The sequence below is a fragment of the Mustela nivalis genome, assembly GCF_964662115.1.
Source record: "Mustela nivalis genome assembly, chromosome: 2".
NCBI lineage: Eukaryota > Metazoa > Chordata > Mammalia > Carnivora > Mustelidae > Mustela > Mustela nivalis.
The window spans coordinates 100,141,143-100,156,532 of record NC_139021.1 but is presented as its reverse complement, the minus strand read 5'-3'; the positions used below and the strand labels follow the sequence as shown (position 1 = coordinate 100,156,532).

The 15,390-nt window shown below is 54.2% G+C and overlaps 2 protein-coding genes across 5 annotated transcripts in view; one reads left to right on the top strand and one right to left on the bottom strand.

The window, feature by feature from the left end:
• Positions 1–15,390, bottom strand: part of LOC309859719 (uncharacterized protein) — a 284,862-nt gene that overhangs the window by 133,646 nt on the left and 135,826 nt on the right. For all 3 annotated transcript variants that reach the window (XR_014308860.1, XM_082720774.1, XM_082720775.1), the window contains exons 15-16: positions 14,079–14,138; positions 12,978–13,118 (exon numbers count right to left, since the gene is read on the bottom strand). Coding sequence is in view for 2 of the 3 variants with exons in the window: in XM_082720774.1 (XP_082576900.1) it covers positions 12,978–13,118; positions 14,079–14,138 (201 nt within the window). In the remaining variant the exon portion in view is untranslated. The remainder of the gene's footprint in view (positions 1–12,977; positions 13,119–14,078; positions 14,139–15,390) is intronic.
• Positions 83–8,401, top strand: LOC309858645 (uncharacterized protein). Of its 2 annotated transcripts, XM_082719009.1 has the most exons (7): positions 83–188; positions 686–759; positions 1,133–1,160; positions 3,852–3,917; positions 5,655–5,728; positions 6,117–6,193; positions 7,409–8,401. In XM_082719009.1, the coding sequence occupies exons 1-7, from the start codon at positions 131–133 to the stop codon at positions 7,539–7,541; spliced, it is 510 nt and encodes a 169-aa protein (XP_082575135.1). In that variant the 5' UTR covers positions 83–130; the 3' UTR covers positions 7,542–8,401. The 2 variants fall into 2 exon arrangements, with proteins under 2 accessions (XP_082575135.1, XP_082575134.1); XM_082719008.1 differs by lacking the exon at positions 83–188 and having other exon boundaries at positions 322–759.

Sequence of the window (15,390 nt, the reverse complement as noted above, 5' to 3'; positions counted from 1 at the left end):
GACTGGGCACATCTGTGGAGAACTCATTTTGCTCTTGGGGCTCACGGGCCTCTAGCACCCTTCCCCATCTGGCTTCCTCTGGTGCCCCAGGGAACAAAAGAGCCATGCAAACAGGACAAAGCCTGATTTGATGTTCATACTGTTTTCTATTCTGAAATCACAGGTGTCCCTGCTGGAAGGGGATGGCGGTAAGTATTCTGTACTCTAGAGTCACTCACTTGTTTGCAACAACCTGGAAAAGGGCCAAGGTCGGGGCTTCGTCGCAGCCACGATGAGAACCACCCTGATTCCAGGTCTGGCGGAATGAGAAGAAGGGTCAGGGTAACAGAAAGGGATTTCCTGGGGAAAGACCCGTGGCTTCATGGCCCTGTCCCCGGAAACTACTGCGCTGCTCTTAGGTGGTGCAGGTTTGGGGGCAGGCAGTAGGTGTGCCTTGGAGATGGACTATTTCACAGCTACTCCAGGCCCTGTAGCTCCAACAGGAGGCAGAGTTTCTATTCACATCCCTGCTCCTCTCCAGGACCTTTCGTCCTCCATCCAGGAAGGGCCCACTGCAGCTCAGTCCATACTGATGAGCTCCCCACCTCCACACACATGTCCACACGTGCACGCCAAGCAAAGCTCCCCGAGCGATTCCCAAAGAGTCCCATAGGGGTCCCGACATTCTCTGTGTGTATCCACCCAGATCCCCTGGCTAGCCTGTACGATGACCTTGACGTGGACAGCACAGAGGGAGAGGGCCCATTGTTCACCAAGGTGGTAAGTCAGCCTTCCTTCAGGTGAGGTACAGCATCCCTTATTTCCCTGATACTCGCAATCAGATCCAAACATCTCGGCATGTACAATGTCCTTGGTGGAGAGATTCCTGAGAGAGCGACTCTTAGCCAGGGACGCCCCATTCCAAAGACCCTGCAGGAAACAGCAGGTTCGGTTACTGTCCATAGGGTCGTGAGCTTTTTCACGGGTGATACTGACACCGCCGTGCCACCTAATGGACCCAGGGCATGCGACCTCTAGGTGGATTCCATATCACTGCCCATGACCCTGCCCATCACCAAGAGACCAAAAGAGCTGTGCACACAGGACAAGGCAGGACTTGATGTTCATCATGTTTTCTTTTCTATAATCGCAGGTGGCCCGGCTGGAAAAGGAGCTTAGTGGTAAGTATGCTGTCCTCTAGAGTCACTCATTGCTTTTGAGCAACCTGGACAAGGGGCAAGGTGGGGCTTCCTTGCAGGCTTCATCTTGAGAGCCACCCACAATCCAGATCCTGTTGCAACGAGACTAAGGGTCATGTTCCGGACCGAGAACCCAGGCCTCGTGACCCTGGCCCCGGAAGCTACCGTGCTGCTCTTAGGTGCTGTAGGATCGGGTGCTGGGCACGTGGTCTGTTTCCATGGGAATCCATGTGCTGTGATTCTCAGGGTTGGTGTGTGTGTGTCAGGTGGGTGAATGCTGCGCTCTCGAACAGGTCTGGTCCCCTCAAAATGGCGATTAATGGTGTCCACGTCCTCGGGGACGTTTCCCATCACTGTCACGTCAGGAACGTGACATGGAAAAACTCTTCAACACCTACAATTGAAAGAGGTGTTCTTTCCTTGCAAAATCACATCAATTCCCTCAGAAAACAAATCCCGTCGCTAACTAGGAAGGGCTAGACTGTGCCCCAAAGACACAAGTGTGTCCCTGTTACTGAGTCAGCGTCCATGGGGTTCTCCCGCCAAGGTAGGTCTCGGGCAAGAATGGTCACAGCACCTCCCTCTTGACACTGCACTCACACACACACACGTTCGTCTCTGCATCAGAGGCCCCACGATGCGTCTTCCCAACCTCATCGCAAGCACTGAGTGCTGGGACACACTTCCTCCCTTCTGCAGGCGGCATCCGGGGCAGCCGCATGCAAAAGCCCGTTCGGGGATGACGCGCACAAAGGGGCAATGGCCAGGGAACAGATGGGGCCAATTCACTCCGTGTTTCTCCATGGAGAATTACCATTTCCCTGCAGATACTGTGTCTAAGAATGCAACTGGCCTTCTCCCAGGGAAACCCCACACCCACCACTGGTCCTTGCTGGGGCACTTGCAGGTGGGCCCAAAAGGTGTCCTATCCAAGGGGGAATGAGGTCGTCTTCAGGGACTGAGGATCACTGGCGGCACCTGGGCCCCCTCCATGCAGGAACGAAGGGTGCTCTGGGCATCGCAAGGTGGCCAAAAAGAACCTCAAACCTCAACAGGGGTGACAGGACAATCACCACCCATTTTGCTGGCCATCTGTCCATGCAAGAGGGCCTTGTTAGATTCGGGAGGTTTGGGCCAATAGATAACTCAAGGGGGTTCAGTGCCTGGGAATGGAAACAGAGCCAAATCAGGGTTTCAGAGTTCTTTGGCAACCAACAAGACTTTCTCTCATGAGAACATGTATTGGAAACAGAATCTGATTTTCCAACATCTCTTTTTCTCTCTCGCACGCGCGGGATCCACGGGAGTACCTTTCGCTGCTCTCCGAGGACACTCAACGGGCTTTTCCAGGGTAGTTGCATTCCAGTCTGCATTCCACATATTGCATACAAAGTCTCCAATTTTCTGCCTCCTTCCAACATGGGTACTGGGTTTGAATTCCTGGTTTGGGTCCTCGCTACCCTAACTACAATGCCACAGCTCGGCGTCCTTTGTATTCGCATTGCCCTCACGATGCCTTATGCTGAGCATCTTTTCGTACGACGTCTGACTGACCGAGTTATTTGTTCCCTTTGCAGCACAGACTATTCCAGTCTTTTTCTCGATTCTTTCATTTGGTGAAATCACAGTCTTCTTTTGTTTGGTTGGTTTTCTTTGTTGTTCTTCCTTTACGTCAGTGAACACACCTTTTCTGAAATAAGGATTGCCAAGGGGGTCTCCAATCTGTGGGCTGCCTTTTCACTCTGTTCGCTGTTTCAGAAGAGGATGCTTTTTCTGGGCGGTCCTCTTGGGAAGCATCGTGATGCCAACATGAGCGCATTTCCGGGGCCATTTATCTTCGGCTCCCAGGTGCCCCTGACTCTTTGTATGCCAGCACCCTCCTGTTGGCTCAGGGGAGTCATCCAAGGTATTGGAAGGTCAGCTTCTAGAGACCCACCACTGACTTCTTCATATTCAGAAACGTCGTGGCTCCTTGTGTTCCTTTATGGTTCCCTTATCTATTCTAGCAGCTTCTCTGTCCCAAGAGCAGCACATTGTATGCTTTAGATCCGTGCTGCATGGAATCCGTTCCCCACTTATTCTAGGAACTGGGGCTTCACCTTCATCTCTTCGGGGCCAAAGACCTCCGGCAGCACCTGGTGGGTGTGTGTGAGCCCGGGAACGTCTTCCCTTGATCAACGTCCCTGTCACGCCAGCCACAGATGCCTGAAAAATATGCAGGAGAGCAGGCCTGGTCTCTCGCTCCTGGTTGGTGTCTAGTGCTGAGTGATCCAGGAATGAGTCTGTCTAGTATCCATCGTACACAGTCATTTCTTATCTCAGTGCAGTACACAGAAATCAAGGGAACGAAAACATCCAGTTGCTCACTCCCACTAGCCACACGTCAAGAGTCCCATAACAACTGGAGTTTCCGATGGTTGCGCTGGGAGGGGACAGCGGTCATGGGCATGCAGAACGGACACTGAGGTGGCTGCTGCAGCATCCTGGCCTCATTAGAAGGCATGAGACTCCAATCCCCGTCTCCTCCAAGGGCTCCGGCTCCGCCAGCCCCGTGAACCTCTGAAAGCACAGCAGAAGAGTCAGGCAGATGCTGCACGGCCCAGAGACATCTCAACGCACTTGGGAGGAAGGGGTGAGGCGGTTTCTCTCCTAATGGCATTGCTCCTCTTTCAGTTCTTACAGATCTCCTGGTAGAGAGCATCGAGGACTACTCCTTCAGTGAGGACGAAGTCTCTTCAGGTAGGGAATGGCACCGAAGAGGGGAACATGGGGACATGGCTCCCGGGAACATGGGGTTGCCCCTGCCGCTCCGGAGAATGAAGAAGGTGGGTCAAAAACCACCAAGGACAGGGATGCTCTGGCACAGGCATGATTTGCTCATGTCACGGTTTCGGGATGAAAAGAACAGACGAGGTGTCCACGGGCCTTTAGGGTAGGCTGGGTTTGTCATCACCACTCGACTCCTTGCGCGGCTCCTTGAAGGATCTTTCCCATCAAAGCTGCTCGTGCCTCCCTTGGCCGCTGCCACATGTCAAAGCTTGGCCTCTTTGCTCATGGCCTTTCGGGAATGGTGCACAAGAGATTCTGAATCTTTCTTGGCACGGGCCCAGACCTGGTCATGCTCAGGACTTGGCGGCCCCAACCGCACTCTACTGGGCAAGAGAACCGCGACACTACGCTCTGGTCTGAGCCAGGAGGTAGAAGACAGGTCTAAATTCTCTCCCTCCTAACCTCCACTACCAAACCGTCCCGGTTCTCTCCAAGCTGCTATACTTCAAGGAGATGCCCAGAGCTGCAGAAGGGAAAGCGTCCTTCCCCTGGGTTCACTACACAGGTTCCTGTAAATCGTACCTTCTGCCAGCCTTCACACCCCAGCCGAGTCTGACCTGTGGACGTGTTCCCAAGGGCAGGACGCCCCCATGCAGCTCCCCTGGAGAACCCCTGTCGCGGGCCACGGTCCCCTGGGCCTGTGTGAAGGGGCTGCTGGACCTGCTTCACACACTTGCTGCCCCGGGTCCACTCTACCTCTCACCAGCTGGCATCGAGGCATAGCACAGAGCCTCTTGGGAGCAGGGCCAGGGAGTCACGGTTCCTCTCACAAACCCACCTCGCCGCTCACAGCCCTGGCCATGCTCCCCACTCCCTAGGCATGCCCACACGGCAAACGTTCCTCAGGCCTGCCCAGGGCCCTACACACACCCCGACCCCGTCCATTCCCGGCAAGCCTCAGCAGGAGCACTGGCAGGAATCCTGTGTTTCAGTAACCACACCGATGGATGCTTTCCAGGGCTGCCCTGAACAGCTGAGGGCGCCTGCACAATTTCCCATGCTCCCGTCTCCATTCAACCTCTCTAACACTTAGGGAAACAGAGGGCGTTGCGTTCCCTGAAACACGTCCCTGGGAAGGTCATCCCAGTCCCTGGGCAGACATGGGCTGTGGGGAGGAGGTGGGCCATCTCTCCCTGCATTTCCCCAGCAATCCCAGGCCCATGACAGCTGCTCCCAGCACAGACAGATCGGGGGATTGATTCCAGGGGACCCAGCATATCTCCTCTCTTTCATGGTTGCCCCCTCCTGGACAACAATAGGACTGGTGGAGCTTGGCAGGGGGAAGGACATGGAGCATCTCTAGGGGAGGAGGTGGAAGAGGACGAGGAGGAAGACAGAGAGCAGGGAAGGACAAGTACAAGGACAGAGGAAGACAAAGTCCCGCAGAGGCAGTCTTAGGGACAGTGACAGCTTCCAGGGGGGAAAGGATCACACAGCCGGGCTTCCGGGTCTTGGAGAGAATCGGAGGTGGGAAGAGCAGGTGGGCAACCGGAGACCCCCCTGTACCCTGCGGAAATCAAGCGACCAAGGCCAAGGAGGACTCGGAGCTAGGGACACACCCCACTAAGGGCAGAGCCCAGCAACCCCAGAGCAGTGGGTCGCCAGCTGCACTAACTCCCTTTTGTCCTCTCTCATGGCCAACCCCAGCATCCTCGCTGCTCTCTGACCCGGAGAAGGATTCCACGGACGACGCTTCCGTCGGAAGGAGCCACCCTGTGCCTGTAATGCACTTCCACCTCCATCTCTTGGGCTTTCTCTCTCCTCTGTCCATAAGCGCCTCCTCCCAGCGCTTCCCCTTTCCCTGCTTTGACGATGCCCACCCTGGAGGCCCTCGTCTCCGGCAGGCACTCAAGCTTTACATCGGAACTGCTGCATGAAATCCCCGGGCAGCCCTCCTCACCCCTTTCCTACCATCACCCTGACCCCTCACTGCTGACTCTGGGAAGCAGCCCCAGACAGCAGAGCAGAGAGGAGGGCTGGGAGTCAGCAGGGCACGGCTCACCCGGCTGGAGGGCCCTCGGGAAGGGAGGCTGGGTGTGAGTATCCCCACACTTGGTTCTCTGATGCCGGGGAGTCTGTGCTCATGCCCACTTCTGCTCTTGCTCTTAGCTCTCAAGAAGCTTCCCTTCGGTGGACTTGGCGCAAACGACAAGGGAAGCAGAAGAAGAGGAGGACTCGGGAACGGGGTGAGTCGGGCAGGAAAAGGGGCCGGTGAACATGGACACACGTTCTCCCTCGTTGCCCAGTCCCTGTTGTGGGCACCTCGGCAAACCGCACAAAACCCTTGGGTGCTGCCCTAGCCTCTGACCACAAAGAGGAGAGGAGAGGAAGGTCCCAGTCCCTGCAGGCACTAGGAAGACCTGAGAACATCCCACGGGGAACCTCCACCTAATCCAGGCAACTCCCTGTGGTGGTTAGGCGCTGTCGTCCAGGAGCTGCTGATCTTGGAGGGAGGGCCCTGGCTACCTGGAGGGACTGGACCCCAGGCAGCCTAGGCACAGTGACCTTCTGGAAAAGGGCTCCACGCCCCCCATTGAGCCCCTCCCTCTGCACGACACAAGCCTTGCCCTCCCACCCTGCAAAAGTCAGCAGATGGCTGACTCCCAGACGACACTACTCGAGAAGAGACAGTGGTGAGGTGGCCTCATCTCCCACTTCAGGCACGTGAGAAATGAGCAAACAAGACAGGCCCCCGGGCTCACAGGAGCAGGACAGCTCACCCCTCCCAGCGCTGCATCCCTGTGGGCACGTAGTCGGGCCCGGTCTCCAGCTGAGTCATGTCTGCCGGCCACTCCCATACGATCTGACCAACACCTCCAGTCCCCCGAGCCTCCAAGATGCCTCGTGGGAGGTAGTGGGTCCCCTCATGGCACCATTTTGCTTTGTGAGTTTCATACTCTAGAGACTCTCCTCGATCCCTCAGTCGGCAGGGGAGATTCACCAGGAAAAGGCCACCCTGCTTGCTCCCACCTCACCCAACACCTGCCCACAGCTCGTAGACTGTGCCAATTCACTTCCCATGGGGGTCGGGAGCACGTGGTCTCTGCCACGCCACCTGCAACACTCATGTGGGCAAAGGCTCCCCCCACAGAGAAGGGGCACGTCCAGGGCTCTCAGAGAGGCTGGGGAAGGGACAGCCCAGCAGGAGGAGGACCCCGCCGTCATGGAGGAGGACGCTCAGGGAAGGGCCTGAGGGACCCTGGCTGTGAAGCCTTCATTCAGCCCCAGGGGGCCCACGGGAAATTCCCCTTTCTTCACGTCATGCATGGGTCCTGCAGGGAAACCTCCACCTCAACACCTCAGAAGACATATTCCCCCAAACCCCACAGGCCTCTGGTAAGACATGGCCTAAACCACACGCCACTCACTATCTCACACCACTCCACCCGTTGTCTCCACAGCTGCGCCACAGGACAGTGTGCCCACCACCCCGAGGCACCAAAGGCTCCTGGGGTGCTCCGACAAAGGGAGCCAGGAGGGCCCTGGGGCCCCACTTGCGGCTCCGATTTGGGCCCGGAGGAGGATTCGGCGTGAACACACAGGGAAACACGCCTGCAGGAACGGCTCTCTTACGCCGGACCTCCGTAGGCCAAAGAGACGACTTCTGGGCAGCCCACCAGAGGACGGCACTGGAGCCCCGAGGACGAGACGAGAGGACCCTCTGAGTCGGCCGCCACACCCAGAGCTGGCTGCCCAGGCCCTGCCGATGACGGACACTTGGAGCACGAGGCAACCACCTGGGCCCACAACAATCCGTTGTGTGGGGAGACTGGGCCCACCTGGGACTGGGCCCAACTGGGACTGGGCGGGACAGCAGCCTTCCCGTCGTCTCCCCTGTCTGCTGCAGGGGCTGTCCCCTGCAGTCCCCGGCAACCCTGCAGAGCATGACACATGCAGGACGAAGCGGCACTGCCAGGGCCCCTTGACCACCCTGGGATCCACTCGAGGGGCAGCAGCCCTACCCCTGCTGGATTCCCCGAGGGTGCCGCACCGGAACCGCCCCTGTCGCTTCGACGCACAGGACCGTGACCAATGCTGGGCTCAACACTGGCAGCGGCCCCACAAAACGGGCCCCGCTCAGCCTGTGTTGTTTGGCAGCAGCAAGAGGTTTAGGGAGGAGAGGCTCTCCCCTGCACTCAGCGGCCTCTTCCTTTTACAACTCTGACAGCAGAGGCCTCCCCCAGCTGGGCCTACCCCACCTGACCAGGAACGACCCACGCGGAGGGACAGCTCTACGCCCCTATTCAGCAGGAAGAAGCTACAGAAGATGAGACCGTCCTCCTTCAACAACCTTAACCACGCAATGCTCCGCCCTGGTCAGGGGCACACGAGGAGGGAGGAGAAGGCTAGCTGAGCACCAAGCAGGAGCTGGCACGCCACACCGCCCCCCCAACCTGGGATATGGGGGACATCCCTCAGGCGCTCTGACTGCCCTCAAGCTGAGGAAAGGAAAAAACAGATTCTCCCCAGATGGCAAGACCGGAGTCTCCCTCGGTTTGTAAAAGTCCTCGTGATTCGGCAGGAATCAAGAGGCCCGCTTAATGAGAGCCTAGCGACCTGCCAGAGGCCCGGATCTCCGTTTCCTGAAGCCCTGACATCTCCCTCCCCTCCACGACACTGAGGGAGGCTGAGGCCGAAGGAAATGTCCGTAGGGACAGAGTTTCTTTTCAAACCTGCAGTCCCTTGAGAAGGACCTGTGAGAGGAGGAAGGTAACATTCCTCCAGGAAGCTCCCCACCATCTTTCAATTCATGCCTTCCTAGCAGGAAAAACCACCTTCCCTTCACAAGAGCAAAGCCAACTGTATCCTCGGTGTCCTCTGTCCTCCTGCCACGTTCTCGCAAAACTTCCCTTTTGCCTGACCTCCCCCAATGCCATCCCAGAGAGTCAGCCTCCCGTCACGACCCCAGCAAGCAGCCCTTTCTACCCAAGGGTCGTATCCCTGTGCTTTAATAAAAATCACCTCCTGCCAGCAAAGCCGTCTCAAGACTTCTTTCTTGACCATCGGCCTCTTGAATGCTAACCTCTTTCCTACATCAGTCCTGTCTCTTGTAGGGCTCCTGTGGAAACAACCCTGCAACACGTTGGGCCCATTTCTGTCAACTCTTCCGACTCCATCCACCTCACCCACTGCACATTCTGTGTCCTCCGAGGACCGGACCCTTCTGTGGTTCTTGCACTCAAACCCTCACATGGCCCCTCTCTCAGTCCTCGACGTGGTTGACGTTGCCCTTCTGAAACTCCCCAGCATCCCTCCCTCACTCTCTTTGTCTCGCAGGTTTATCTGGTCCATAGGTTCTCATCACCAACACCCTACAACCGGTTTCTGCTCCTGAGTAAAGGACTCCATTCCTTTCCTTTCTCATCAAGCTCAAATCTTAACTCTCAGATGTTTGTCTCACAACTTTCAAAATTCTTCTTTCCCCTAATGCCTCTCTACCAGTTTCTCTTCTCCCTTTTTCAAGCCACCCTCTCTCCCACCCTCCCTTCCTTCCGTCCTTCCTTCCTTCTCTGCATGATCTTTTCGTTCTTTGTATTCCTTCCTCCCTCCCCCTCTTTCCTTTTCTCCTTCTGTTCTGTTAGTCCCCACACAGCACTTCAGTACTTTTTCACCTAGTGTTCTGGGACTCACTCTTTGTGTACAAGACCCAGGAGCTCACGGCAATTCGTTCCCTAATAAAGGATGAAGGGAGACCCACACGGGGGCATCTCAAAGGTCGGCTTCTCTGCAAGTCAACGGGAAGCTTCAGGGTCATGAACCCTGGCCTTCCACACTAGAGCTGGACACGGGCTACGCTAAGCATTCCCCACAATCTCCTGTCTTCCAAGACCCTGAGCATATGGGCTGTCCCACCAGAAACCTGAAGAGTTTCATTTCTCGGCTGAAATGGGCCTCGAGCCAAGCCGCCGCCCGAGTGTCTGGAAAAGTCACTGGCTTCAGCACGACTCACGGGTATATAGTCTTTGAAACAGAAACATCAAAAATTTAATCAGCAGTTGACGTGGGTTTGATGCTACCATGCAGAAAGATCTAAATGAATTCCGGAAAGGAACAAGGCACGCGACTACAAGTGGCCTACAGGGGTAGACGCAGCGACCATTCCTGAAGGGAGGGGCTGGAACGCATTCCTTGAGTCAAGAAGGGAGGAACGTGAGGGAGCGATCCTGCCACAGCCCCTCGTGTTCTGGCCACTAGCAGAGGGTTCACACTGCACAGGAACCCGGGCAATGCTGGAGCACAGCACGGGAGAGGTCTCACGTGCCTCACTCACTCCAGGTGTGCTGTGTCCTGGGAAGACAAGCCTTGTATTTGCTGACAATGTGGAAGAGCCTTCAGCCATGGGTCCCTGGTGCCAGGGACATCAGAGCTCGTTCATCCTGGATCGCAGCACACCCATCTACCCAGTGTGGGAGAGCCTTTAGTCGGGGCTCTAAGCTCGGGAGACACGAGAGAACTCACCCTTCCGAGGAACGGAGACATGATACACATGGGGGGAACAACTCCAGGGCAGTGCTCACCTCTGTACACAGTAAGACCACTGGAGACGCCCCTCACGGATGGAAAGAAGGTGGGGGACCCTTGTTTCAGAGAGCTCTGCTCTTCTTCCTGCCCAGGAACTCACACGGGGTAGAAGCCATGTGCTGGGATTGCTGCACAAGAGCTCACAGCAACATACATCCCTTCGAGGCCATGGGCAAGTTCCCACAGACAGAAACCGGTTGAATGTCATCTTCAGGGGAAAGCATTTAGGCCAGCCACACCCTTAGCCAGCATCCGAGGATCCACATCGGCGGCAACCCCAACAAATGCGGTCAGTGTGGAAGAGCCGTTGGATACAGCTCTCACATATGGAGACACCAGACAACTCAGAGCGGAGAAACCTGTGTCTGTCACCACTGGGGCCCCGCCTGTACCCAGAGCGCCGCGCCCACCTTGCTCACCGCCACAGAAACCACACAGTACAAACCCTTGTCTCCCGTCACTGAGGCAGAGCCTTCACCCAGAAGTGGACCCTTTCCCAACACCAGAGAACTCACATGGGGAGAGCCACTAGCGCGATATCCTGGTGGAAGAAGCTTCAGGTGGGGTTCATGCCTGAGGCTCCCGCTACCATCTCAGAGTGTGCTTCACCCCTCACACGGGAGCGAAGGTGCAGACACCCCTGGGACGCCCTGCATCATGGCTGTGGCTGAATGCCGAGGACATCCCATATGGGAATCCCATTCCTCACGGAGCCAACCCAGGAAGGACCGGAGAGGATTCGCACACAGGAAAATCCTCCCGGTCTGATGAGCAAAGGAATGGGCTCAGCTATCCCTTCTTCCCTAGCCAGCAATGACACCCTCACACCGAGGAATCACTGATCCCAACACAAGGAAGGGAAATTCTTCCCTGGACACTCCCATCAGAGAATCACTGGGCAACTACCTCCTAAGGAATTCCTCGGGGTGACTCTGAGATACAAACTCAGACACTGCAAACACATATAACGGGGCCCCATTCTGAGGGATGCGGAATGCGCTATTCCAGTAACCAATAGCTAGAAATCAAGCACACCTGCTCTGATCCAGGAGTACTTCCATAAAGGCCAGTCTCACCAAACAGGCGGCGTCTCACAACCGTGCACAAAATGCCAAGTAAGAACAGGGGATTTCTCCTTCAGGAGCTCTCACAACAGACACAGGTACTGTCCCTTGGTAGGAAGTGGGATCACGGGAAGTAACACTGCCTGGGATCCATGAGAACATCAAGTCGAGGGGGAACTCAGAGTCTCAGAACACAAGGTGATAGAAGTATGTTCACAAAAACATGAACCTATCGATGTATATAGATCGCAAGGATGAATGGCCACAAGATTCAAAAAACACATGGTTTGTGATCTACCTCTCATGTGTCCTTAATTCTACTAATATTGTCCTCACAAAGCGCAAAGGATTTAAAAAATAATTGCATGCTTAGAAATATATCTACTTCACTTACTGGAGATCGACAGAGCTAGCGAGGGAGCAAGAACACCCGGGGTCCGGCAGCGGAGAAGAGAAAGAAAGGTGCCCAATACAGGGCTTGATCCCCCAGGATCCAGGGATCCTGACCTCAGCCAAGGGCAGATGCTTACCCAACTGCGCCACCCGGGGGCTGGCAAATTAATTTCATCTTTTACAAAGATGCTCTTCTGGAAGACAGGGCACCAAAACCTCCACAGTTCAGCCTCAGGCAATGAGGGCTTCCTCCCTGTCTATGAGAACATGGAAGCCAAAGGTTTTTCTCCACCACCAAGAAGAGCTACTTATCTCTGGGCCTGAGAGGGTGTACAACCACTGCAGATGTGGAAATACTCCCCGATTCAGTAGATTTTGAACAGGAAGGCGTTCTTACAGTCCCTTCCATAAAGACAAAGCCTGTCCAGGAATGCCTGCGAAGTTCTTTCAGTTAAGGGACCAGCTTTTGGCTTTGGGTCAGGTTAAGTTATCAGGGTTATGGGACTGAGCCCCGTGTCAGGCTATGGAAGGCATGTGGAGCCTGCTGAAGGGTCGCTCTCATCCCCTGCAACACCCACTCCGCTGCAAAAAAAAAAAAAAAAAAAAAAAAAAACACGAGGAGATGCCTGGGATTCTTTGCTCTAGATGAATGGCCCAATAAAGCAAGGGTGGGCAGAAAGTCGATCATCAAGAGAATATCTATTTATAAGGTCAGGCTGCAATAACTCAGGACTCTGCTAAAAGGGGCAACCTGGAGTTCAGAAGTCTTGTGTGGGGCAGGGACTTGCAGAACCTTCTCCACATGTGCCACTAAGTCATCTTCCCCAAGCAGCCGACTCTAGACATTCTGGTTAATGGTACATCTCCATGTTAATCGACAAGAAGAGGCTCTCTTTGCCTCCGGAAGAAAGACAGAAGCCGGCACGAAAGACACCCAAGTCAAGGCCTGAATCTCAACCCAGGTGGGAGGTTCAGAACCAAGACAACTTACCACTGCGATGCACGTGCACCAGGGAGATGACAGTGGTCACACTCCTGGACGTGCTGCACTTCCACCTGCACTGAAGAGACAGAGGCCAGACGCTTTGGATGCTGCCCAGCAGGCCACGTCCCCTGAGCCTCGAAGCACCACCTGTAAAAACAAGGAGAGCATTCAGTCGAGGTCTCAGGACCCGCACGTGGGGAGACACAGAGTCACCCATGACGGAAGCAGGCCCCTCCGTCCCAGCAGGGAGTGCAGGTTCAAGGAGGCCAAAACCACCGGGCCCCGCCATCTGTCAAAGTCTTAGCATTGCTGCTGGAAGGCCTTCCCCTAAAGCATGCTTGGCGAATTGCCTGCCAGGAGTTCCATGAGGCTGATAAGGGCCTCTGGTCTTTCCTTGCTAAGACATGCCTCTCATGCGCCCTGGTACTCAACAACAACAACAACAAAAAACCACGACTGACTACCTTCCTCTTCCACAACAACCCTTCCACTTCAGGGTCGTGGCTATGGCAGAGTTCACACTGTGCGCATTTTGCCCTGATAAACGCCAACCCTCCAATAAAGCACAGAGCAGAGAGTCAGGCTTGAGCACGCTGGTGACCTGGCCGGCTGCCTCCCTCCCTCCCTCCCTCCCTGGCTCCAGTCCTTTCCTATAAGCATCTGCCTGGGCCCTGGGACTCTGGCTGTGCCCAGGTGCCCCGGGCCCTGGGTACAGGCCGTCAAAAGGCAGTTGACGGGCTACAGACTCCAGCCAGCCAGCCCTGTGCTCCCCTCAACCCAACCACCGTGGTGACCAATGTGGGCCCAGATGCCAGATCCAACTGCAGCCCCCGCCTTCCTGCTCAAACACAGGGTCGCCCCCGAAGCAAGGCACATCGGCCCCAAATAACCTGCCCCTTTGCCCCCACCTCACTGGGCTGAATATCCCCTGGGGACAGAAGCCCCAGAAGACAACACAACCTCCATTCCAGGCAGCGCATTTCACTCGTCCTCAGGTCTTGCATAGGTTGTCTGATGGGTCCATTAAAACCCGCCTACGTTATGGCCCGCGTGCTGCTCTGATGTGAGGAACCCTTCACCACCCCAGAGTTTGAAAGGTCACCTCACCCATTTCGGAGGGCTGTCCCAGTGACCACGCCCACTTCTCCTGCCAGCCTGGGACTCTGCCTGCAGAAAAAGAACAAGAAAGAACAAGAGTTGGTGATAATGTGAAGAAAAAGGAACCTTGTGTACTGATGCTGGGGATGAAAACTGGTGCAGCCATTATGGAAAACAATGTGGGGGATCCTCAAAAATTTAAAAATAGAACTGTCATATGTTCCAGTAATTCCATTACTGGGTATTTACTCAAACAAAATGAAAACATTTGAAAAGATACGTTTATATTGCAGCACTATTAACAGTAGGCAAGATATGGAAGAGCCCGTCAACAGATGAGTGGATAAAAATGACGTGGTGTATATAGAGATATATAGAGATATCTAATAGACTAGTACTTGGCCAGAGAAAAGAATGAAATCTTAACATTTGCAGCAACATGGATAAATCTAGAGGGTACACTACTAAATGAAATAGGTCAAAGAAAGACAAATATCCTATGATTTCAATCATATGTGAAAGTTAAGAAACAAAACAAAGCATAAAAGAGACCCAAAAAAAGAGACTCACAAATATAGAGAACAAACTGGTGATTGCTAGAGGGAAGGTGGGTGGAAAGAGGGCATGAGACAATGAGGGTGTGTCATTTGAAAAGAAAGACAAAACTCTATCTGAAGTCAATATTATTGTCTATGTAGAAAACCTCAAATATCTTATAAAAAGAAAAAAAAAACTATTGGAAGTAATGAGGAAATACCAAAACATCATAGGATACAAGGTCAATATAAAAAAGTCAACTATTTTCCTATATCTGAATAAAGAACTGAATTCCAAATTTTCAAATGAAAAAACTACTATTTACAATACACCCCTAAAAAGGGTACTCAAGTATAAAACCTAACACAATACATATATACAGGAAGACAAAACTGATGGAAGAAATCAAAGATCTAAATACATGGAGATAGAGCTCGTATTCATCGGAAGCAAGACTCAATATGGCTAAGACGTCAATTCTTTCCAACTTAATCGATAAATTCAATGAAATCCAAATAAAACCTCACAGTTCTTTTGCAGATAATGACAAGAAGATTCTGAAGTTTACACAGAAAGGCAAAAGATCTAGAAGAGCCAACACACTGGACACCTGGGTGGCTCAGGTGGTTGAGCATTTGCCTTCAGCTCAGGTCATGATCCCACAGTCCTGGGATGAAGTCCCGAGTCAGGCTCCTTGCTCAGAGGGGAGCCTGCTTCTCCCTCTGCCCTCTCTGCCTGTGACATCCGCTCTTTGTGCTCTCTCTGCCAAATAAATAACATCTTT

Coding starts and splice junctions, on each gene's coding strand:
- LOC309858645 (XM_082719008.1), top strand. CDS start 595: ATGTCCACACGTGCACGCCAAGCAAAGCTCCCCGAGCGATTCCCAAAG. Junction 1,161..3,851: donor GCTGGAAAAGGAGCTTAGTG/GTAAGTATGCTG, acceptor CTCCTCTTTCAG/TTCTTACAGATCTCCTGGTA. Junction 6,194..7,408: donor GAGGAGGACTCGGGAACGGG/GTGAGTCGGGCA, acceptor TTGTCTCCACAG/CTGCGCCACAGGACAGTGTG.